The sequence below is a fragment of the Chaetodon trifascialis genome, chromosome 1 (assembly GCF_039877785.1).
Source record: "Chaetodon trifascialis isolate fChaTrf1 chromosome 1, fChaTrf1.hap1, whole genome shotgun sequence".
In the NCBI taxonomy this organism is placed as follows: Eukaryota; Metazoa; Chordata; class Actinopteri; order Chaetodontiformes; family Chaetodontidae; genus Chaetodon; species Chaetodon trifascialis.
Genome location: NC_092056.1, coordinates 21,451,641 through 21,476,893, shown reverse-complemented (window position 1 = coordinate 21,476,893; position 25,253 = coordinate 21,451,641). Strand labels below are relative to the sequence as shown.

The 25,253-nt window shown below is 44.4% G+C and overlaps 1 protein-coding gene across 4 annotated transcripts in view; it reads right to left on the bottom strand.

Moving 5' to 3' along the window:
* Positions 1-51: 51 nt before the first annotated feature.
* The window catches only part of trpm7 (transient receptor potential cation channel, subfamily M, member 7), a 35,688-nt gene continuing 10,486 nt past the window's right edge, over positions 52-25,253 (bottom strand). For 2 of the 4 annotated variants that reach the window (XM_070959660.1, XM_070959644.1), the window contains exons 4-40: positions 24,830-25,037; positions 24,320-24,533; positions 23,225-23,349; positions 22,954-23,125; positions 21,717-21,891; positions 20,562-20,685; positions 20,037-20,109; positions 18,712-18,812; positions 18,132-18,266; positions 17,976-18,029; positions 17,746-17,886; positions 17,383-17,517; positions 16,977-17,254; positions 16,655-16,883; positions 16,153-16,308; positions 15,688-15,831; positions 12,450-12,578; positions 12,044-12,295; positions 10,580-10,754; positions 9,747-9,879; positions 9,449-9,627; positions 9,212-9,344; positions 7,675-8,471; positions 6,573-6,667; positions 6,219-6,321; positions 6,011-6,087; positions 5,864-5,901; positions 5,692-5,720; positions 5,299-5,352; positions 4,773-4,817; positions 4,609-4,674; positions 2,891-3,174; positions 2,632-2,714; positions 2,134-2,339; positions 1,822-1,873; positions 1,483-1,589; positions 52-1,062 (exon numbers count right to left, since the gene is read on the bottom strand). In XM_070959660.1, coding sequence (XP_070815761.1) covers positions 950-1,062; positions 1,483-1,589; positions 1,822-1,873; positions 2,134-2,339; positions 2,632-2,714; positions 2,891-3,174; positions 4,609-4,674; positions 4,773-4,817; positions 5,299-5,352; positions 5,692-5,720; positions 5,864-5,901; positions 6,011-6,087; positions 6,219-6,321; positions 6,573-6,667; positions 7,675-8,471; positions 9,212-9,344; positions 9,449-9,627; positions 9,747-9,879; positions 10,580-10,754; positions 12,044-12,295; positions 12,450-12,578; positions 15,688-15,831; positions 16,153-16,308; positions 16,655-16,883; positions 16,977-17,254; positions 17,383-17,517; positions 17,746-17,886; positions 17,976-18,029; positions 18,132-18,266; positions 18,712-18,812; positions 20,037-20,109; positions 20,562-20,685; positions 21,717-21,891; positions 22,954-23,125; positions 23,225-23,349; positions 24,320-24,533; positions 24,830-25,037 — 5,614 coding nt within the window. In that variant the 3' untranslated portion in view covers positions 52-949. Of the gene's footprint in view, positions 1,063-1,482; positions 1,590-1,821; positions 1,874-2,133; positions 2,340-2,631; positions 2,715-2,890; positions 3,175-4,608; positions 4,675-4,772; positions 4,818-5,298; positions 5,353-5,691; positions 5,721-5,863; positions 5,902-6,010; positions 6,088-6,218; positions 6,322-6,572; positions 6,668-7,674; positions 8,472-9,211; positions 9,345-9,448; positions 9,628-9,746; positions 9,880-10,579; positions 10,755-12,043; positions 12,296-12,449; positions 12,579-15,687; positions 15,832-16,152; positions 16,309-16,654; positions 16,884-16,976; positions 17,255-17,382; positions 17,518-17,745; positions 17,887-17,975; positions 18,030-18,131; positions 18,267-18,711; positions 18,813-20,036; positions 20,110-20,561; positions 20,686-21,716; positions 21,892-22,953; positions 23,126-23,224; positions 23,350-24,319; positions 24,534-24,829; positions 25,038-25,253 lie in introns of those variants that run through there. The other 2 variants (XM_070959652.1, XM_070959668.1) reach the window with 2 other exon arrangements.

The window sequence follows — 25,253 nt, the reverse complement described above, 5'->3', positions numbered from 1 at the left end:
ATCTGAAGATCAGCCATGCACTGACACAGTCATTCTCTTAGAGCGTGAGCATGTTGCTAAAGCTTTTTAACATTTTATTCGTTTAAAATGATATCCAGTACAAAATGTATACAGTAATACCCTTACGTTTGCCAGCTCCCCTGAATAAAATATTTTAATCTGTTCAGCTCATGCCAGATAACAGTATCTATAAGATACACTAGATTGTAATTTGCTCATACAATAGTTGATGACAAAGATATAGCAATAGTACCTTTGTGACAATAAAAACTATCAACAATATTTTAGTGGACACACTTTCAATACAATAAAATTACATACATTGTTCTGTAAAAGTTGCATTGCAATCTGCCCATATTTTACAAGATTTTCAAATTCATGTATATCCTTTCATTAGCTAAGAGACAAAAAGTTGTGATACAAGTCTTTCTACATTTATAAAAATGCTCTGGTGGCAAACTGCAGTGTCGCAGCGACTGGTTCCCAGCAGGCTGTCCTCTCAGAAGCTGCTGTAACAGATATACAATGCACTTAGATTTGTTCTTTTTTTCTTAAAACAAGGCAACTTCTCAAACTTCATAATAAATAATAAACCCTCTGCAATGATACTGTACCTGTCCATATATCCAGTTCTCACACACACACACATATATATGTATACACCTGTGTGTGTATATATAGTACAAAATATGTTTAAAACTTTCTTTTTTTTCCTCATTTATGTACTAAAAAACAAAAAGGTTAAGATGGTTGAATTGTGTTTGACAGCATTTTGGCGGGACCATCACAAACATAACTCAGTCGGCATGCACTGGTTTCCATGGAAACACAGGTGTGATTCTTCCAGTTGATTGGGCGCGCCCCTCTGCTCCTTGGCTTTGACTAAAAAAATGATCAGAACAGTGTCACCTCGTGATCAATCACTCCCTTCCTTGCGTGGTTTACGCAATCACAGCATCAGCCTCATTGATTGGCGGGACTCTTTGACGCTGCCCCCCGGGTTGGGAGGGTCTTCTTGTGGGAATGTCACCTTGTCTGGTGTGTAGTCATTCCGCTTCAGATCTGATGAACGAGAAACAAGTCAACATGATGCATCGGTTTTGAATCTTTATTATCTGTGTCTGACGCTTGAAGGCTGTTTTCATGTCCATCTGCTCAAGACTGAAAGTTTCTCTGAGTTAAAATTAACACATGTAAGTGCGAGTGACATTACAACTACTCTGGACCAATCATGGGCCAGTGTGATGTGGAAACTTAAACGTCCACTGCACATTGACTAAAGAACCTGGACTTTTTTAAATAAGAGACAAGCAGGTGTCACCTTACGAAACCATATCAGACATAATTATCACTCAAAGCAGAGGGTTTTATATGTCTTGAAACACAGCTTCCGCCTTCAAGGTCGAGGCTTTTGAGCACATTTGTAATGTGATTTAGTTTAGGAATAGGGTAACTGTACAGCTGTTGTGCAGTATTCCTCACCGGGAAGTTTGAGCTTCCGACAGCAGGAGTTGCAGTGATGTTTCGCTCTGAAGTTCCTAATGGCATCATCCCCCAGGTTGGCGGGTCCAAATATCATATCATAGGATCTGCAAGAGTGAAACAGTGAGCGTTTAGTCAACACTGTAAGGATGTCAGGATTATTTTCTCAATTAAACGTTTGGACTGCAGTGAAAAATGTCGGAAAATAGTGAAACATGCCTGAAGTGAGAGGCTGGAATGAGGGAATATTTGGCCAGGATTTGCTGCTCATTAATCAGCTCTTCAATTAATTGTTTCAGCTTTCCAACACTGGGACACAACAAGCTAATCGTGACTTACCCCTTCTCACCACTCTTAATGACTGACGGATCTGTCAGAATCTCCCCAACACCTACAGACACACACACACACAAACACACACACACACACACACACACACACTTCATCATCATGAGATCAACTCTAAACAACATCAGTAGAACTCTGCTGAGGGCTCAGTCAGTGGAGGAAGGCTCCTCATTTAAACTCATCTGTTACGACAACAAGCCCTTTGTTTCGCTCTCCCCTGAATCCAAGTGCCATTCAAAACAAACAGAAAACTTCCCCCATAAATGAACTCGACTGCATTTTAAAGGCTTCAGTAGTTTTTACCCTGCAGGTCGAGGACCAGCAGCTCTCCGCGGGTGTACTCGTAGGTCCAGTGGCTGAAGGCCAGCATGGTTTCCTCCAGGAGGCTGGTGGGGACGATCTCATCTCCGTTGTTGTTGTTGAACTTCCTGAACTCCCCAGTAATGCACTCTTCTATTGCAAACCACTGTCCGGCAGAGTGACAGTAGAGCAGAAACACCTCCAGAAACCTGAGCACAGAGGACTCAGGTTTCAGGGCACTGGCCCACAGGAAAGGACACTTTTGCTAATAGAAATTCAACAAAACTCTAATCTGTTAACATGATGAACAACAAAGTCTGACGTGAAAAGCTGCATCTAAAGCCACTTAACCTATCACACATTTTGAATTCTTTAAAAGGAAATATGAAATATAACCATGAAACAACAAAAAGACATGTCGTGATATGAAAATAAGGCCATTTCAAGCTCCAGTATTGTGTGAATGGGACTTGTGTGTCTGTGCTCTGCATGCGCGCTGACCTCGGTGAATAAGGAATCGTCTTCGGCCTGATTTGGTTGAAGGCAAATGTTAGTTTCTGAGCAGCTCGTTGTTGTTGGATTTCCTGGAATGACACAGAACAGCATATATATTAGACAGTAAAGGCCTCGACTTAGTGACTCACAGTTTGATGATGCAGTGTGTGAGGGTTGAAAATAACATGCACACTGCGAACACTGAAATTAAACTCGAATCCACAAATAAAGATGTCTCAAAAGGAGAGTGTACAGCGGTACCTACCCTGAGACAAAGGTGCAGCACAGTGTCCTCCTTGTAGATGCTCTGCCAGGTCTGGACCACCTCAGGAAGGAAGGATTTGACTATATACAGATGACCTGGTTTCAGGATGTCGTACTCGGACCAAGTGCAGAGCACCTTGAGGGCCCGCCTGAGTCCTCCGCCCATCTCCTCCTTGCTGAGAAACTCTATTTTGGCACAGAGGCCCCGCTGGGCCCAGGAGGACATGCTGTTGTTGATAGTGTTTGGGGAGCTCTCCTCCAGCCGGTACACAGTCACTGGCTCCCCTGAAGCACCAGAGAGGAGGGTGAGGGTCACACACACACTGATCGATCGACGCGCTGTTGCTTTGATGTTGCTGGCTTTGTATCATTCCCGTTTGTTGACCTCCGTCTCACTGTCACCCATTTTTGCGTCAGATCGCACACATTGATTTTTTTGGTTTAGAGTGCTTCTGGCTGACATTTTGGCATGACACACAGTGACATGAACACCGCAAAGGCCTTATCTCTATCAACAGCGCGCGCCTCTTTCAGAAGTAGGCTGTCCAAGCATTCACTTCGGTCTTATTTCTGTGTTTCTGTACGTGTGTATCGGCTGTACTGCCCTACAAAGCCAACATCTTTGTACTTGAGTTCAGTTTATCACATAAATAAGACAGACATAAAAAAAAAGTAGGCCAACACCAGATAAAGTGTGTAACTGGCCTAGCTGAGCAGAGTAGCAGTAGCTCTCGTCTCAGCAGCCTCTGACTCCACCAACAGTTAAAAAATTCATTTAAATGTATTTAATCTAAGGTTCATTTCTTAAACTAACTCATGAAGATCAAATAGAACATATTTTGTTTTATGTACTGAGTTATAACAGTGCTCTTTAGAGGGTCCAAACATAGAGCATCTAAATGTTTTATTAGGTTTTATATAACGTCTATGACAAAGACAACCAACCAGCCTATAAAGGTAGAAAGGATTTTACAACTTAAACATCTGTTACGCAGTTCAGCTACGAGCCTTGAAACACCAAAACCCTAATCATTCTGCGTCACTCACTTCACTCAGTGTGGTCACTGCTCGTTGCCTGTGTAACGTAGAGCAGATTTTTATCTCTTCATTCATTTATTTTTAATTAACCTTTATTGAAGCAGGAAGTCTCTTGAGAATGAGTCATTAAATGATAGTTATAACATTACCTCGTGGTGTTTGAGGAGGATATTCAAACACCTAACTGGAGCCGTGTTGCTGCCTGTTTCTAAAACATACTGGATGATGCACCGGTTGCAAGCATACAGTATAATCACCTCGTCACACCACCATGATGAAATGCCTTGAAACTGCCTGGATCACGTGACTCGAGCATCGACACTTCAAGACATTCACAGTAACGACAACAACAGACTGCGACAACACGACTGCCACTCAAGACGGTGACATCAAAACCATTAAAGCCAAAAGTTTCTCTTCAGCAAGGAGATGCAAATGAACTCTGAAGCCAAAATCGTTCTCAAAAACAATACAAACACGTCACCAACACTTTGCTCATTGACAGACTGGATGGAGCAAACAGCTGCAGGTGTGGAAGGACAAAAACAATGTGGAAACCACATCTCTTATCAGGCTGCACACTTCCTCATTCTCCAACGGCCTGCTGTTGTCTCTTCGAACCGTCTGCAGTGTTTTCACCTGACCGGACATGTCTGGGAGCGCCCCGTAATCCACACTTACCTCTGGGGGGCACAGGGGTGAAGGGGATGCTCTGGGACAGCCTCATCAAGTTGTTGCGCTCCACAGCTACAGGAGACACACACACACAAATGCAGATACACAAACGGGTTAAGACAAGAGCATGAATGAAAACATGTTAATATGACTTATTCTCCACGTCTCACCTGAGTATTGGTAGCTTTCCATGGGCTTGAAGGGAGAGCCAATAGCTGAGGAGAAAAAGAGGAGAGCTGTTAATGTTTTGCAAAAACCAAGTGGATGTCATTTAATGATTTAACGATCATTTGGGTTTATTAATGCAACAGAAACACCCTGAGCTACTGCAGCAGCCATCCACCAACAGATGCCTTTGTACCGGTTCACAACAAGAGAAGCAGAAAAACAGGTCAAACTGTTTGATTCCGTGTAAGAAACTTCTGTTGTTTATAGTAAAAAAAATGGGGTCGGGGGTAAATAACTGTGGTCCCAGCTCCAATAATTTACCAGAAACTATGTGTGAAACAGCCAACAATCCAAAAGCCAAAGATATTGATCCATCCATTATCAAAACAGTTGCTGATCAGTTTTCTCTTGATCATCTGAGCTGTTCATGGACAAATCATTTCAGCTGTAACTGAGACAGTCCTGCTATGAAAAGCCCTGATAAAGGTCACTGAGCCCGCTGTGCTGTTTGCTCAGTGTTTTACTCACAGTCCTTTCTGGCTCCCAGGTGGGTGTGCCGCGGCGTGTAGAGAGAAACTGCGGCTGTAACAACAGAAGAAGAAAAGCATAGTAAAGCTTTCACCCACGAAGAGTTCACACTCCTGTGTGTCCTGATGATGTGAGGGGAAGTCACATGAACGAGGACAACGAGGAAAAAAAGAGGATTTATGGGAGAAAAACGTATTTTCCTCGCGTTTGTGTTGATGCTGTTTAGTATGGATTGAGTAACATACAAGCAAGCTTTGGAAGTAATGTAAGGGAAAAGGTCAGAGGTCATTTTGATAACACTGACAGTGTAAATGCTGCTGGACCAGCTGATCCAGAGTCTGACCAAACTAAACCAAGCAGAAGGAGTGAAAACAGTGAAACTACACATCTTACTATTCAGTGTATCCTCCCCAGGGGCTCGTCTGACAGAGAGAGAGACAAGAGAGACATTAGTGTGTTTCTGTGTGTGTGTGTGTGTGTGTGTGTGTGTGTGTGTGTGTGTGTGTGTGTGTGTGTGTGTGTGTGTGTGTGTACACATCATGTTGGCCAGTGAGAGGACACTTACAGGCTGCTGGCCTGGGCTGATTTGACCTGAACTCTTTCCTGGTAGAGGAATTGAGAAATTGTTAAACAATGACAGAAACCGACACTGAACCACAGAACTGTGTTTTCTTTGCTTTGTGCTGTAAGTACACAGAGACACACTTCTTACCAGCACTGCAGTCCTGGGGTCCTCATGGATGAGGATGTCTTCCGCTGACACTCTGCTCCTGTCCTTCTTTGTCAGAGCTGCAGAAATGCAATGAACCATCATCAGCAACAATGTGTCATCAGTGAAAATGTAAGAATAACACTGCCAACAGGTGCAGATGCTGGTTTTTGACTGTTTCGTATAATTTGTGTTAAATTTCTGGGCTTACTGGAGTCAGGATGGAGAAAAGCTGGGTTTCTGTCAAACTCAGTGAAGCCAGCATACGAGTTGACTGCTCTGATGTGACCGTGACTTTCAGGCTGAGCCTGTGGCTAAAGAAACAGATGAGGACAAACAAAGTGACAAAAAGTGGGAGAATGGACACATTAATCTGAAACACTAATAATCTGACGACTACATCTCGTAAAGTTTCATGTCGTCAGACACACACACACACACACACACACACACACACACACACACACACACACACACACACACACACACACACACACACACACACACACACACACACACACACACACACACACACACACACACACACACACACACACACACACACCTGCGTTCTGGTTGGTGTGGCTGGGCTTTGCTGTCTGCTAGAGGTGGAGGTGTCTTTGGGTGTGGAGTGCTGGAGGTCCACACTGTCTTTATGTCCTGAAAACAACAAAATTCTGTCAGTCCACATTAAACAATGTAAACTGCCCTCTTTATTTCCTTGTTATTCACATTTGCATCCTGTAACAATATCCCACAATAACAATAAGAAAGAACTATTTTCAAGTATTTGATCCAATCCAAATTCCAAGGCAATCATTGTGTGCATGTGTATGCAGTATGTATACTGTATGTGCATGTGTATATATGTGTGATAATAATCACAGTTCAAACATGTGATTCTTTCTTCCCCTCACCTTCACCTGCAAAACACATTTTCAATCAAGTACAGATCATGCCGAAAACCTGAACCAGTCAACCAATCATTCATGCTGCAGTCACGTCATGAAAACCTCAGAAAAGCCCAGGAACAGAGAGTAAACAAGTCAGACAAGAGGCTCACGTAGAGCAGAGGCAGGAAAGGAAAGGCACCAGTCAAAGGTCTCCTGGGATCCTGATCTGGAGACGGACAGAACCGAGCACCCGGCAGCCCTTAACTTAAGCTTAGGAACTCAAACCTCTCGTTGTGTTCAGCTCTCTTGCCGCGTTCCTCCTGTCAAGTCTGAGTTCTGACCCCCTTTGATCCTTGCAGCAGGATGCTGGAGGGGCAGGTCTCGACATACTCCATTCCCTGCTTCTTCGTATGCAGAGTCTCCTGGGTGCCACAGCGGGGGGGTGAGCAGTACCTGACAGCCTGTCACCCGGTGATGATTCAGCTTCAGGAGCCAGTGGGACTTCAGTGTCTTTAGAGTGTTTACTCAGAGAGCCTGATCTGCCCTCGTCGTCACAGAACGCCTCATTCACATACCCCAAACTCTCCTCCCTCTGCCCTCTTCCTAACCCCTCTAATTTCTCAGGCTTTGCAGAGCAAGCAGGCAAGCAGGCGGGCCGAGCAGAGCCCGAAGTCTTAGGGACAATGACCACAGTGGGATACACACACACACAGTTTTCACACTCCCCTTTTATCTCCTCATCAACACCAGGTTCACTCTCAGTCTCATACTCACCCACAAACGCCCCAAACTCGACAGTGGTGCTGTCTGGCTGGAGGGGCTGCTGGTAAAGCCGAGCTAGGGCGAGTTCTGGGTGGCTGGAGCCACTGGGCTGGGAAGGGGTGCTGCTGATGTGGAACTGAGCCCCAGGAGAGGGCACATTGGGCAGGCTGGATGGGGAGTCGGAAAGGCCCGGCTCCTGTGGACGGGTCAGCTTACTCTGGGTGAGAGAGTGGCCACGGAGACGCAGCTCTGGAGGGGAAACAGCCACAGCACTTTGGACAAAGGCACTAGAGCCGGCACTGCCTGAGGAGCCAGCCTCTGCAGCAAAGTGCCCGAGCCCAAACAACCCCCTCCTCTCTGGACTCAATGCTGGGTTCAGGCTGGGGTCCAGCTCCAGTCCTGCTTCAGGGCTGGGCCCAACTCTCCGGCTACTTTCTGCCCCTCCCCCTACACCAAATCCAAAAAGAGAATCTGCCATGTTGGCTCCTGTCTGGGGAAAAGAGGAGCCAAAGTAGGCTCCCACACTGCGTTTTCCTATCACGGACGATTTGGAGTGGGGGCCAGCGTCTGTCGCCACAGGAGCAATGCTGGGGACCACGTTCTTAGACAGGCTCAGCTCCCGGGTGATCTGATTGTGGACCTTACTGGCCTCTGACGCCCTCTGAGCAGTGAGGGTCTTCAGAGTGTCCACAGTCAGTGCTGAGAGGTCCTGCAGGTGGCCAATTTGGGAGTCCAGTGTGTGCAAAGAGCGTTTTATGAAGTTGACCTTGTTCCCAACCTCTTTTAGCTGCATACACATGGTTTCAACCCTGGAAATGACAAACAGTAGCTTCAGTTAACCATAAGTCAGCTTTGTTATCTTCTATTGTTCATATTAATTTTTAATTTCCATCTCTGTTGTAATCCGGAAGCCAAGCAACAACATTTCATTGCCAAAATCTCACTGCTGTGTTTTTTTGTGCAATGACAATAAAGGAAGTCTAAGTCTAAGTCTAAACAAACATTTTAGTATTACATTGTTAAAATGAAAATGTAAAGGACTACTTTCTACTCAGAATAAAAACTCACATATTGACCGACTCCTTTGAAAATGTCTAAATCTTTTTCTTACTCATTTCTTTTCATTTTAAATGCTGCATCTTTTGGAACGCTTATTTCTTTTCAAGTGTCACAAGGTGCCTTTAAAGGTGCCCTGTGTTGCCGCCGATATGGAGCAGTTTCTTATGAGTGGGTCCCTGTTCTGTATGTCTCATGCATGAGGATGCACATGCACACACAGGTGACACAACCCAGCAGATGGTTTCACATGATTCCTCTGATCAACAGTAACAGTAAAGTGCAACAAATGCAGGGGAGAGGAAGACTGCTGGCTGGTAAACAATGCTGCATTGAAAATACTTCATAAAATTGGCCTTGCAGATGTGTTGTAAGGAAGAAAATGCATTCAGCACATTTGTTAGACTTTAAGAACAAGCCTGACTGTGCACATAATGTTTGTTTCTTCACAAGAAAACTCAAAAGGGCACCTTGAAAAAGGGAACAGCCCCACCTTTCTGAGGTAAGACGAATGCGCTCCTCGCTGCCCGAGTGAAACTGATCATCCTTTTCGTGAAAGTATGTCTCCACACACTGCTCCTCAAAATCATGAAGCTTCTTTTGGTCTTCCTCTGTGAGAAACAGCTCTGAAAGAAAGAAACACTTGTTTGACTTGCTAATCGATTTTCCCTAACTTAAACTGCAGGAGACATGAAGTTTCTGGTGAAAAATGACAGCAGTGTGGTCGTACTTGGTCCGTAGGTATTCTCCTTCTTCCTCTTTCTACACATACAGAAGAGGGAGTAGATATGGCAGAGGAGGATGAAGGGGGGTGGGAGGACAGGCTTCTCATGGTACGCCATAATAAAGTGGTAACGCTGGTACTTCCACACCAGATTAGAAATGGACTTCACTTGCAGATACACATTGCTGGAAAACAGAGTACAGAAATGACACTGAGGATGAGGTTGATGATGATGATGTTGTTGGAGTGCCAACATTCTTCTGGAAACACAGCTGGATTTAGCAGTGAAATGTCATGCACTCACTTGAAGAAGGCGATGAGGAGGTTGACCATTAGTATATACTGTACAAAGAGGTAGACTGCTTGTAGGAGAGGAGTCAGCCACACTCCCGCCGCACACAGGTGCTTCACCGCAGTGTCACTGTTATTGGCACACACTGTGAGGAAGAGGAGCCTTTTAGGATATGTATGCACGTATCACGTCGAGATATCCTTAAGATATATACCTTCATCACACCGGGGTCTTGTTCTGAGGCACAATCTGTCCTGTGTTGGTACCCAATCTGACTTTACCACATATGAATGCATACCAAGATGAAAGAGAACTGCCTTCAAACTGCATTGAAATACTTACTGTGTCAATACAAAAACTTGTTTAGATGTTTATTTTATGTACTCACTGCGATGTTTAACGAAACAAGAGCCAGCATATAGCTGACATATTTACTGCAATGCTCTGTTTATTTAAAGGGCTGCTGTGTTGAAAAATGTAATGCAAATGCAATCTGTTCAGAGGTTTCTTTAGAGCGTTGATTCATGGTCACGATAACATTGATAATGCATGTGAGAAATTTCAATGGTGAGTGAAACGTTGGGATACCCTCTCAGGTTATGGGCTGCAGCCAGGTGTTTTGTTCCACCTGAGCTTCAAATGCGCCAGAGTTCGAGGCAGTTGATGCCGCGGTGAAGTGTTGGGAAGAGGCTGTGAGGGGGAGCGATGATTAGACCGTCGTGGGTTTGATTTCCAGTGCTTTTTTGGAGTGACAATCAGCTTTCATGCTGTGGTAGGAAGCTAGTCAAAAGGAGTAAAAATGCTCTTACCCTCATAATCTCCCCTACCATCCTCATCGTCCTTACCATCGATTTCATAAGCATACACTTCCCCGTACATCATCCAGTACGGCTGGAAAACCACATCTTTGGCTAGCGTCCAGCTTGGCTCTTCATCTGGGTACAGAATGGCTTTCCTGGGTACGCCATAGCTCAGCAGGACTATAGCCATTATTACCACAATATAAAACATGTTGGCCACCTGAAAGAAATACATACTGAAGGTATTACTCCTGGAAATAATCATTGAATTACAGTAGTCCAGTAGCCTACTCTGGGGATCTAAAATCAGCACTAACGAATTTAGCTCAGAAAAAAAAAATTATTTTGTAGGGGAAAACAAAAACAAGGCTACATTCTTCTGTTCTTTGATTTGTTCTGCTGCTAGTTTCAAATCAATTGTTGATTGGAGCTGTAAAATCTTAACGTCTGCATTGAAATCCCCAGAGCAGACACAGTAATGATGAAGGGTTTATGACTACTTCACAGCTATGAAGGTGTAAATGAGCCAAATCTTCTAATCAAATCTAGTATCACTTAAAGGTGGACTTTGATATTGTGGAAAATATGCTTATTTGCTTTCTTGCTGAGAACTGGATGAGAAGATGGAGACCACTCTAATATTGGTACGCTAAATAAAAAGCTACAGCTAGCAGCCGATTAGCTTAGATTAGCATAAAGGTGAAAACAGGGCAAACACCTAACTCACTAATCAGACTTCAGGAAGTCAGTGACAGAAACAGTCCCAAATGTAACTCCTGTAAAACCACAAGTCATTTTTGCACTTTATGTGTGTATAACTTTTTTTTTTTTTTTCCTACATTCGGACAGAGCCAGATCTCCCCCTGCTTCCAGGCTCAATGCTAAAATATGCTAAGCCAAGCTAAGAAAAGCAAAGCTACAACAAGCTGATCGCCTGCTGGTTCTAGCTTCATATTTAGCATAACTCAGCAAGAAAGCTAGTGAGTGTATCTCAAAAATGATGAAATTACTCTTTTGACAAAATCCAATCAACAATTTTTTCATGTGATCTTAATGTAATTACATCCAATATTCTGTTGAAGGTGGGTGATCTCTCAAAGCTCATGTAAATACTCAGATACATGGAGCACAGTCAATGGAAAAAACAATAGAAGGACTGATCTGATCTAAAACTGATAGGGCTGCTCAGGATAATAGCGGAGGTTACTATACCTGGTACCATCATATAGATGATTAATGCTGTTTAAATTTAAATTGATTAAATAAAAACATCAATATCAAAATGAACAAATTGTGTATGCAAGAAAACACAGCAAGAACTCTCAAAGTACGTTCAGACTATTAGCTAAAAACCTACAAAACAAGTGATCCTGGATGTTTTACAGTGGCCTGCAATACTGCCATGGCCTCATGTACAATACAATGATCAACTATTACACATTTTCACTGTGAATTTTATTTTCTCTGTAAATCTGAGAGCACCTTCACCACACTCCCACAGGAACTCACCATCTTCGCGATCATCATCACGTACGGTCCAGCTTGCTGATTGACAGCTAGGATGTCCAGGAGTCGCACATACCAGAAGATGATATTTAGACAATACACCGTCCTCCCGGGGACAAAGGCGGGTCCTCCACCCAACCTCAGGCCAAAGCCAATAAAGAAGGTCACGATGGCCAGAAAGTCAGACACATTGAAATAGTCACCGAACCACACCTTCACCTTCTGGCTTATTTTGCCGGCTTCAGACATAAACATCTGAAAGAAAAAAGCAGATGGTGGAGTAAAGAAGAAAACTGTGAAATAATGAGGTGGTTAGTGAATTTGCAGTCTTTAGTGAAGTTAAAATGACTACAAACAAAATAACAGAATAAGCCTGACCATATGTGTCTATCAGGTCTGTTCCACTTACCTCTCGAATTTTCTCAATGGCAGAGGTGAATATGTAGAGGATGACCACCCACTCTTGAGGAGAAGGCCAGTCAGGCATTTTCACCAGGACCACATACGAGTAGAACATCAAGAAGCCCAGGTAGAAGAGCTGAGACACAACAATAAGACTCATGAACATCTCCAAAGACGTGATATAAAACTCAGACCAGTAGAGGATGCAGTTTTCTGCCTGTGTGGCATAAATGTGGGCACTGCAGATTTACAGTATGTAAGACATGTTGGACGTGGATGATAACTGGCTTGTGTAAACTCAAACAGTTGCAGAGAGGGGCTTCCTCTCTCTGAAATATTTTGAGACAAGGTCAGTTGAGGCCCTCTGAGGGGGCTGAACCTCATCACGGCACTTTGAATCGGGAACAAATAGTCTTGACGTCCACTCCGACTGCGGCCTCTGAGCCCTCAGAGCTCAGCTGGTGGTTAGCTGTGTGGATGAGGATCGCGTGTGAGAGAAGAGAAGCTTCGGCTTCTCCGTCTCCAGTGAAATTCACAGTTCCCGACAAAGTCGGCCCTCAGAAAGGAGGGGTGAGGGGGATTATATAAGAAACGGAGATGGGAATTTTAAACCAGCTCATCATTTAAAGCTGCAATGATCAGTGTTTTCATAGTAACGTTAAGTAAGTAAGTAACTGTTCGTCGCTCTCATCAACCATGGTATATTTACAGTAATAATGTTGAACATGCAAAACATTTTACCTGTCTCACATCAGCCTGTTAGCATTGTCATTGTGGCTACATTAGCATTTAGCTAAGCATTTAGCACACCCTCTCCAAGCCCCCAGCATGGCTATAGACTACAGTTGTTTTTTATTAACTCATTAAGTAGATATTTAGACAAATGGCTTTCACACATAAATACTGTAAATCTATTTACATGCCAAACAAATAAGGTGAGAGATGCGTCATCCCCCACAAGTTCTGTGATTTATTAGCTTTGTTTACCTTTCTTGTTGACCAAAATTTTAGATTTGAACAAGACTCACTTAAGACACCTTAAAGTATATTAGTTCAAATGGAAACTCTTGTGTTTTTATCTTTTCCTGTAGGGAAACAAGCACAAGCCACATGATTGTCTCCCAGAGGTGCATGAACTCCCCTCTGAACCTTGCACAAAAGAGGTCTTTTCTGCTTGAAGTATGGGTCAACCATCCTGCAGACTGTGGGAAAGTTTGAGAATCTCCATATAGGCTGCTAAGTTACCACACACACACACACACACACACACACACACACACACACACACACACACACACACACACACACACACACACACACACACACACACACACACACACACACACACACACGTCTCCAGTTCACACGACTTGGATTAGGTTTACGATCTCAAAAATTGCTGAACCATGACATGCGAACTGTTGGAAAATCAGCCCTTAACACTCTCATCTGATGGGTAAGTCATTGCTGAGTGCTGGATCGGTGTGCTGAGCGGATGGAAGCAGGTACAGCAGATGTAGATAAGCCTGTGCACAGGCTACATTCCACATATAACCAGCAGTTTCAGTGATGGTATCAGCTCCTGTCAGTCTTGAACAGGCTGAAAAACAGCCCTCAAATAAAACCCTCACAGTCGACCGCCAGGCTCCTGAGAACCAGCCCCAGGCTTGTGTTTATATGTAAATAAACATCAGAGCGAGTGAGAGGAGTGATAATGGTGTGCATGAGTGTGAATGAGACAGTACAAATGTGTATTCAAGAAAATGCATTTAAATTAAGCTTTAACTGCTACCATTGCCTCTTTCTTGACACGTTTGTGGTCCTTAAATTAGTGTTAAGGTTAACTTATAAATTTGAACGTAAGGGCAAAGCACATGCAGAAACGCATGCTACTGATCTCAGATTCCTCCAGTGTGAAGTAAATCACTGGCCTGATTCCCCTCCTTTGAACACTGACAGGGTTTAATGGAGCGAAATAACAGTGGCTTTAATTTTGAGAAAAAGGGGACATGATGATGAAGCAGATAGACAGGAATCACACTGCTACACCAGTCTGGGAAAGCCTATAACAAAGTGCTGGAGAGGATTTTGCAACCTCCAGAACAAATACTTCTCACAAATAGCTCGTGTCTGAACTGGATGTTTGCTGTGGATTGGGAAATGTTGCACAATCGTGTTCCCTGAGCTCTCCTGTGGGCGGTGCTGTGGGAACACCGGTCCACCCATTCACTGTTAAAATCCATAGCAAGAGAGAGCTGCGTCTACATTCTCTGCGCCTCACTACCTCCTGTGTGCGTGTCTGATAAGACAAGGTTGCACCTTGGCCCTTTCTCCTACATGTGTGGCATCCATGGACTATTGATCACGCAGAGTCTGCAGGGTTTTGTGTGAGACAGCAGTGGTGGAGTGAACCTGAAGCATCAGGCAAAGCTGATCTTGAGCACTACGGAGCAACAGGAGCTAAGCTCAGTAATAAAGTCCATTTTGCACATTCCTGTTTGCATTTCTGCCGCAACTGAAGATTAATTAAACTGATTGAGGATTGAAATGTCTGAGATGCAATTTTCACAAATGACATGACAAATACACAGACTCACCCTGTTATTCTCTGTCTTCATTGAGACTTTTGAGTTGCATACAATGAGCAGATGAAAATGGGTCAAGCCGAGGTGGAAAAGCTGTTTTAGTCCTGAGTGTAACCACTGAACACCTATCAGGAAATCAAGTTTTATTTCTCTTCTTCACTTGTTTTGTCCTCTCATTACAACTCCCTCTCTCTCGTTCACTCCTGCTCTCCGCTCATGGGAACCCTCTGTCTTCATCTAGCCTTTATCGAGCCCAACTAAGTAACTGTCTGAATGTGAACATCTTGATACTAGAATCACCCAGAGTTTCCTTGTTTTGTGAACGTAGCCGTACGCATGTTGCAGAACCTTTCAGAAAGGAGCTGAATGTAATAGCTAGTTTCAAAGTCCGTGAACAGATTCATGTTGTTCTGGGAACGTTCCTGGTCGATGTGCCCTAAACGTAATAATCTTAATAACACATTTGTGTCCCTTCAGGATGCTTGGTTGGTTAAAACAAAAACAAAAACAACCTGTGTTGTGCGACTGTTCCTGGGTAACAACATCTCTTTGAAGATCCTTTTACCCAGCGTGCCACCCAGATAAACCACCATATAATAGATAGTTGTATATGACCTTATGTACTGTGTGCGTGCGTGCTCTCATCTGTAATCTCCATACCGTGTTGGACCAGAACTTGACAATGGGAGCGTGGTAGAAGGCATAAATTTTCCTGGTTAAGGGCAGCTTCCTGGAGCGAACGTGCGTCTCCGTGTCATTCTTGGTCTCCACGTGGTCGTGGGATCTGGCCTCCTTGAACACATCCTGCAGCGAGGTTAAGAAGGCCAAAATTGGACGGCAGAAATGAGAGAGAGAGAATGTGAGTGAAAGAAAGAAAGTAAATACATGACAAGGGTTAAAACAAACACAAAAAAGGAATTTTAGGTCAAAGAAGGATTTTTTAAACACACTTTTTCTGTAAGCGTCTGACTTTCTACTCTTCTCCTTATTCCCCAGCAGACATACAACCAGTTCACGGCTCATTAACCCTTTAACATGGCCTAAACTATGGACTGCTTCAGTGAGGAAGATACAAAGGTCTTTAAAAGAAAACACAACTGGATAAAAAACCAAAATGAATCGAACCATCTGGATGTCTTCAGCTATGTTCTGGAAGTTGTGTTCGCTGTCCTCCATGGTCATCTGGTGGTCGTCCTGACTCTGCGGGATGTGAGCCATCTCAGCCTTGGACTTGTACTCCAACAGAAGGATGGCAGGAGGCACCAAAATACTCAGAATCACCTAGAGACAAATACACACTCATGTGGGTGGATGCTGCTACATTTGTTGAAAATGTTCTTCGAATTACATGCAAACAAATGAATCCCCAAAGTGCTGCATCCATGAATCATCCAGCTAACAGGCATTTCAGCCCCTCAGTGAGCACTGAACGGAGATTGGGATTTGATATTATGTTCAAACCCCAGGATCACTGCACCTGTGGCAGAAGCTCCACCAAACACGAGTATTTAACCATTCCAGGACGGTTTTGTGTTAACCTGTACACAGACAAAGCATGGACTCCAGCACATATACTCCCCCAGCTTCTCGTTTGTTACCAAAAATAAAATCTAAATGGAACATGAACCTTGTACCAGGAGTTCTTGCGCATGTTCAGCCGCCCCATCCACATGTCTGATAGCAGCATCTGGGTGCAGGTGTGAGCCACGAAGGGCCGCAGGTGGGACGAGACGGCCAACTTCAAGCAGGTGGAGTTGCTCCAGTTCTTCAGCTCGTAGGTCAGCAGCTTCATGGCCATGGTCTCATCCTGCCTGAACGACTGCTCCAGAAGGTCCACCGCTAGCGTCCCAAACTCACTGAAACACACCAGCACAATGGATTCAGTTCACATCTTTTCTTTCATAGAGGAATGAAAGTCACAGCGGTATCAAAGCCCCAGACAAGCTTACTTTGAGTACTCCTTGAGCTCCTCTGAGGTGTCGTCCACCACGTCGCTCTTCTTGGCCTCGTAGCCCATCGATCGGCAAAGCTTACAGGCCACGAGTGCCTTTGCCATGTTCTCCTCGCCATGCTGCCAGAAGAACAGCGACATTTTCTGCCTCTTCATCAGCACAGCCCACACCAGCAGCTCATTGAAAGGGTAGGGAAACCGCCTCGTCTCTGGGTCGTCTATGTCCACGATCTCTTCTTTGCTCCTCTTTTTGTTCTGCTCGGTGGTGGACTCAAGCTAGGAGGAGGAGGAGGAGGAGAGGGAAGGCAGACACTTTCAGTTCTCCTATTTTGCCACTGAGACAGATGTCTACCACTTGAGGTTTTCAGCAGCCTCGTTCCTTTCACTGAACGGCAGGAGCTTACCTTAGGTTTGTACGGCTGTGCAGTTTTGATGAAGTGGTTGTGCCTCGTCTTCTCCTTCTTGTCGGCCTGCATGCTGAAAGACTCGTGGTTTTTCCTCAAATGAGAACCAGGACCTGCTGTGTGGCGCCCCGACCTCTGCGCAACACATGAAAACCTTTTCAGACTTCCTGGATTTATCTTCCACTGACTTCTATTACAGTTCACAATACACCCAATAACAGCTGAGGGCCTGATGTCATCAGTAAAATGCATGAAATGTTACTGTTTTAATGCTACATCCACATGAGCTGCCAGCTTTGAACTCCAGTGCTCTGCACCACTTCAAATAAAGTTAAGTTTCAAATATCAACAGTGTCAACTCACCCTACTGTTGCCATGGAGATTGTTGTAAATGATTCGGAAGCGTTTCCTGGTGTAGTTGCACCTGTAAGTCCCACCCATCAGGTACTCAATAACCAGGCCAATGTCGATCAGAGTGATCTTATAGTTTGGAGGCAGATGACTCTGCAGGACGGCGCAGAAGGAAAATGGTCAATGAGACTGAACAGACTAACATCAGCTGATAAAAATGATATGAAGCGGGCTGACTCTACCTGTTTAACATCTCTAACCAGGTGGAGGAGAGTTGGGTTGTTGGTAGGTTGTTTCTACAACAGAAGAGGGTACAAAAAGTTTTGCAACACTTCAAACCTCTTGTATGCACAGCTCATCTTCTTCATTCCATGGCTGCTGTGTGTTCATAACCTCACCGTGTTGTAGAGCTCCTCCAGCCGACTGATTGTCAGGAAACGGTGCATGCTCACTCCGTTTTCTATGAGCAGCTTGACGAAGTCCACCCTGTCCATCACAAGGGCATCCAGCATCGCTTGCTCCAGAGAGCTCACCTACACACGCAAACAAAGATAAACACGCTGTTATGAAGCCGATTTTTATAGCAAATCATTTTTTAGAAAACATGAGGGATAAAACCAAAATATGGGCAAATTAAACAAAAACAAACAAAAAAATGAGAAACATAAATATTATACATCCTTTCATTCACACAGAAAGCCAGGATTCCCCAAGTTTTAAAATAAACATGAGCGCTGAGGGCAGCTCATGAAGACAACTGTAAGCGGGTTCATGTTACAGTCAAGACAAGCAGTTCCTGGCAGCCGGCCGGAGTCCAGTCCCCCGGCTCTTCAGGCTGCAGATTGTGGTCAGCAGAGATTCTGGAGTCATTTTGGGCAAGTCCAAAGGATTGGAGCCAGTGCTGAGCAAAGCAAACATCCCGGGAAGCTATGCCAAAAAAACACACACACACACGGACAAACAAACATGCAGACGTACCAGGAGCTGCTGTCCGTACACAAACACATGATTCTTGGCAATGTCTACGCGGTCCCAGGCCAGAGTCAGGACCAGCTGATCGAAGGGAGACGCGTTTGTGCCTGAAATACACAGGTACAGCCAAGAGTCAACACACACGCACACACAGATATGAATTTCCAGGCACGTAAAGCCTTATTAACTGTGTATTTCCCGTTAGCCAGCTAGCAGGATTAAAGGGGGTTAGCAGAGCAGCGCCAGGGCCATAATACACTCAATTACACACTAATACAGCAACACAGCAGATTAGACTACAAAGTAAATCCCTCCTCAGTCTACTGCTCTCTTCCACAGTAATCTGCTTCATTGTCCTCCAGGAGCCATCTGAATGAAACGATCGTAATCACAGCGTGCAGAATTAATTGCGTGGATGTCACGTAAGAATTTGATTGGACTGAAATCAGTAAATGGACCCGAGCAGTCCTGTATTCTGCACTCCATTCATCTCTTTAAGAGAGTGACGGCATTTCCAGTGACTCAAACTTCACATGTCCCATTGAATATGCAGCCTGCTAAATGAATTGAGTAATAATGGAAGAGAGAGCACTCAATAGTCTTTAAGAGGCTGGAGAGCTTTTGTAGCGCAGGGTCCTTCTGAGGATGAGTTACTGTTTCACCAAGAACACTGTGCCTTCGGCTGGCAAATATTTGCTTGGGTGGACATTTTCAGTCACGGCGGTTTGTCTTTTGAGTGTCTGAGACCGTTTCTCCAGACTATCGATCAGCCGCAGTCACTCACAAATTCCTTGCTTTTGTCTAAATAAACTAGAACAAGGGTGAGTGACCAGCACTGATTTGCTGCAGCTGCCCACACTCAGCACTACACACCTCTCCCTCTTTCAGGTGAAACACTTGTTCCACACTTGAGAAGGGGAATGTTCACACAGCAGTGAGTTAAAACCATCATACGGTGGGTGTTTTCTCTCCTTTTCTACAGCATGACTGAAACAAAGTGCTTAGGTGAAAGTCAGTCTTTTTCTCTTTCTCTACCAGCCCGCAGAGATGAAGAGGAATAGGACATGCAGTTCAGGGACTGACTGCGTTGGAATAAAGAGGCCTTGTGAACACGAGCAACATGATCTCCTGAGGAACACAAAGAGGGGGGCACACAGGGGGGAACGCTTCTCAAAGCATATCTATATCAGAACGAAAACATGACCAAGTCCTGAAATCTTAATCTCCCAATGCCAACAACCTCAGCATATGAATAGACTGAATCAACTTTATGTGACTTTCACACTCAGAGAAGCTGGGTGGGGGGGTTCAAAGAGAAGTCATCTACTAACCTTTGAGCAAAGCCCTCAGAATGGCTACGTCAATGTCCTGGTGCTCCTCGGAGCTGATGTGAAACACAGTGATCTGTTTTCCGAGAAACAAGATAGCATTTATGAACATGTTCCCACAGACATTCTCCAGATGTTTCTGAGTTTCTGATATGTGATACATCAATCTGTGAAAGCAAACAGGACGGCCATCAGCTGACGTCGCCGATGTGTCGGTGAGAGACCTTTTCCAGGCTTACAGCTTCAAATTCAAGCACTTTTAAGGTACCTTTACACCCACAGCAATCGATGTACAGTCTGTTGACGGGTGTGTGTGTAGAGGAAAGATTATGATGAAAAGCAGGCATTTTTCAAAGAGTGTATTCAAATTCAAGCGTATTCCTAACCTCGAAAACATGGTGGTTAAAATGACCCATTTTCCATATTTCCAAGACTTTGTCCAGACCCTGTAACCCACAACCTCAACGTGAACTATAAGCAGTGTGTGAAAAGGGTTAAAACATGCGATGAAAACATTCCCGAATGTACCAGTTCTTTGCTCTTCATGCACTCCATCAGAGTCTGAAAGAGGTGGATGGCATCGCTCTGGCTGAAGTTGAAGGTTTTCTTGATGGTTGCAATGATGTCAGTCTCCACTCCATCAGGAAGGCCTCTGTGGAGGAATTACAGTATAACATGGTCACAGTCGTGCTGCTCAAACCCACACAGCTATAAAACACTTAAAGTACAGGTTTGATTCCAGCACACGTCCTGCCTAAAAATCCCTCAACAACACCAGGCAGCCGTACAATCACCCGGTGCCTTTAAATGCTTTATTTGTTCAATTATGTAATTGTCTGTCCTATTTTTACTTTTAGATTCCATCCCCCTTTTCCTGTTAACTAACCTTCAAAAGCAAAAACAAACCCCGTCTTTACCCCTCTGCTCTGGATCTGTGCATGTTTCCTGTAACAAAGGCCAACCTTTTAACGCCAACGTGCTCACAGCTGGATTGGAAACTCCTGGTCTGATGGAGCTGCTATTCACTGTCAAGTTAGCTGGGGTTGCTAAAGTTTTTGCATTCAAGCTAACAGGAGGAACAAAGGAGAAAGGTCTGCACGTCGTTTGGCTCCAAACAAATACTTTTATTCACTTTAAGACGCAAGATTTCAATCAAGGTCTTTCTCAGGCCTGAGGACCAGATGAAGATGGCTCTCATCTATTTCTGTCTATTACTGTCCCAGAAGGATTTCTAACAGCCCAACCGCAGCCGAGTCTGTTATAAAAAAAAAAGCTAGGAGCCACCAACGACGCTATCATCAAAGGAACTAAAGCAAAAAACAAAAAACAGGAGCATCACTGTCTCCAGCACAGCGAATGATTCCTCACGAACAGCATCAGGCTGCCATTTGGTTTTACAAAGGTTTGAACTTTAACAACTAAATATTCAATAAAACACTTGCTGGAACCTTGATATCACACATCTTTAAAATGCTCTGTGCGCTCTGCTGAACTTTTAACATCTCTGCTTAATTAATTAACATTACTGTTTCTCCTTTTCCACTTGTTACACTCAAACAAATCAACACTGATCACACATCAATAATATTTGTTGGGCTCACCCACCACAGACGTCACCTTCATTTCCCCACCCACCCCTGTCCTCTGCCTTTGTGCGTTTGTGTGTGTGTGCACGTGTCCTACCCTCCCTCCTCAGTCTGCTTGTGAACGTAGGCCAGTATGTCAGCAGCGCGGCCGGTCCCCTCACACACCACCACTGGGACAGGAGGGCTTTCCTGAAGGTACTCCAGCACAGTCAGGATCACATTGGGGCCCCCCTCAAAGATCAGGGCCACGACAGGAACACCCTGACCGATTCCTATGAGGAAGAAGAGTGTGCTCATAGCTTAGCTTCATTTTCCATTATTCAGCTCCAGTGTCATTTACATAACACAGCTTCACCCAAGTGACAGTTTGCGGGAGGTGGAGAAGATAACGGCCGGCTCGCTGTTATCACTTCGGCTCCACCAGGCAAAGACAAACTGACTTCATAACAATTACATCTTTTAGTCCTGTGTGAATGATAATCCACTATTTTCATGTCTGACATTAGGAGTTCATGCTGTGAGCAGCAGCCAAATCACCATTCAACCACTTTTTTTTTTTTTTGTTACTGGTTTCACTTCCTGAGCCTGACTTCCTGAAGTAAATTCAACTGCAACCCACATGATACTTCACTAGTGAAAGAGCCAAATGAAAGATCATTTAGACTTCTTTAATACGCCTGAATATTCAACAGTGGGTTGTTACCGCAAAGCGTAACGTACGACTTTCACACATTTTAGGCTGTGAGTCTTATGACCTCATTAATAAAGTGAAGGATTAATCTGCTGTATTCATCAAGCGGTGCTCCCACACAAGTTAGAATACGCACGAAGCTTATCTGTGCATACAGGATTCTGCTGATCGGATCTGACTCTCACCAGCTGCAGAGTTGACTTGCTTGTGAGAGTTAACATGCTTTCTATATAAAATTGGCAGATCAGACAAAAGTCATGTGCACTTTGATCTGCAACTCCTGTATGAAAGGTGCTATGCCAAATTAAGCTGTTATCATCATTATTATTATTATTATTATTATTATTAGTAGTAGTAGTAGTAGTAGTAGTAGTAGTATTATCTGATAATGAAGAAAGCAGAACACAGTACTAATATTTGGTCTTTCTTGTCAGAAGGGGGTGCTCTATTAGCTTGGACAGGAGGCATGCATTCAACACTGTGAAGTTCAATTTATCTGATGTCCAGCTTTAAAGGTCCAACAGCAAATTGATAATGAGCATAAGACAAGAAGAAGATTCATTGGGGCAAAAATAAACTCACTCATGAGATTCTGGATTTCAGTAATTTAAGGCAAACTGTTGAAGTTTCTGCTTTCACTCACGTGCATGTATTCTTTGGAGGTTGATGTGTTTCTCCAGGTCCCGCCGCAGATTGACCTCAGCACCGTACCTGCCCACCGTCCCATCATCCACCAGGAGGAAATGGGAGTGCAGATTGTTGAGAACGTTCAGTTTGCTGAGAGGGTTCAGCAGCGTCTGATATGGAGCGATGATCTAAAGTGTGGACGTGAGAAGGCAGTGAAGAGGAGGGCGAAGTGTACCCTTGCAAAACAATCCAACCTGACATTGACAACAACTTGAGCTGCGTCTTACGTCTCTGCCGATGAGATCGTTCCTGTTTTCGATGACTCCCCAGGGTGCGATCCCGATAGTGCAAATTTTCTTTGATGATCTCGAACAGTGTTCTTTGAGAGCGTCTCCCACATGCTTCGCCACACCTTTGAGGAAGATGCATTAAACAATCAATAAACTTTTACTATTTATTGGACCGGAATGTAATTAAATAGTAAAACTGGCCCCTGAACATGTATATTTTGGTACAAACCAGTGACCAGTAACAGTGTGCTGTGCAGTGTGCTGTGCAGTAACAGTGCTAGATACTGCAGATATTATTGGCCATGCATGTGAAAAGAATGAGCCAAGACACCTGAAACTTCTATGTCCAAAATGCAGCAAAAAATGGGGCAAGGCCACATCAAGTATATTAGTCCTGGGGTTGTTTGTGAACCACAGTCCTCAGCTAATGGATCTCATGGATTCAGCAGTAATTTGTGAGCCAGGAGACCATCCCAACTGGCCAGGGTGCCAGAGAGGCATTAAAAGTAATCACTGGTCTGGGTAATTGACCCTGTGAGTAATGATTTAAACACTATGATCAGACCACACCATCTTAACGCCGCGCTGTGGCTGCAGACACACCTCGGCCACGACACACAGCCAAATGACACGCTTAGAGCCCGGTATTAGAACTTCTGCCTCATCAGCGCATCACACTGATGGTGGCTGTGTGTTTGTGCTGCTCTGTCTATAATGTAAGCGGGAGTGAGTGTTCATTTAGGGACTCTGTGAGGGAGCAGGGGTGGAAAGTAATTAGTTATTGGCCATATCTATTCAATAACAATACTACCAGCTCATCCCTACAGCCAGAGAGCATTTTAACATCCACAGGTTTGCTTTAATATTCTATTATTCTCCACAATGTAACATGTATTCTTTTCTTGTTTGCCTCTTACTTTTCAGTTCAAACACTGACAAAGGAGTTTCATTGATGCAAAGCACTTTAAACCAGTCTGAGATAACTCCTCGTCTGCAGAGCCACAGCGCCAACAATGTCAGGCCTGCAGTGTCTAGCCAGTCTGTGCTGCCTGCAGGCAAAGGCAGTCCATGCCCAAATCTCTGACGACATACCTGTGTTGACCCCTCCGGTGAGAATCCAGGCCCCGGTGGTGACTGCAGCTTTGATGAGGCCCTTGCCCACCACCTGCTTGATGCGTGGGTGCAGCTCAAAGTTCTGAACTCCTCCATGGACAGAGATGAGGATCTTAGGAAGCTCCATGTGCCACTCCTTCAGCATCAGCCGCAGGATGCTCTCTGGCCGGGTGTCGTAGGACAAACGCACATACTGCCCACGTTTGCACAGACACAAGAGAAGCACGTTCACATGGACACACAAAGCAGGGAGAGCAGCATAAGCTCACATTGGAAGGCAGAAACCAGCAAGTAGTAGTAGCAGATTATAAAAAGAGCTATCAAAGACCTTTCTGTCAACTGATCGGTTTATAATCAACATTTTATAAAGTGTACGCTGAGGAAAACACATAAGAATACTTGAAAATGACTGTGTAAGACTGTTAGACACTTATCATTGTTTTTCTATGAACTACATGGCCTCCAGCACAGAAGAACGTGCCCTCCTACCTTGGCTCTGTACGAGTGAGACCCTCCCTGGAAGTTGATGACACCATAGGCGTCACAGGGGCTCGCCTCTGTGTGTTTTTCCACCGACCACTCCTCCACGGCGGGCATGGACAGGCTGGGGTTTTCACCCAGCTTCATGTCCGAGTACTTCGTGGCCAAGCTGGCTGTGAAGCCAACATGCTGCCGCACCAGCCGCCCGCAGCAGCACCTTGAGGTTATGAGATTATACTGAATGTTAACAATAGTACATTTAAACGATGCATTCAGGAGCAGGGAATAATACTGTGCAACGGACAAGAACCAGTGGCACATGTCATGAATGTCAGTACCTTGCAGCCTTCAGCAATTATTTTCCATAAACCATAACCTGATCATGAGCTACAGGCCAAGGGGCACAGGTTACATTAGAAAACCAAAAAAACCT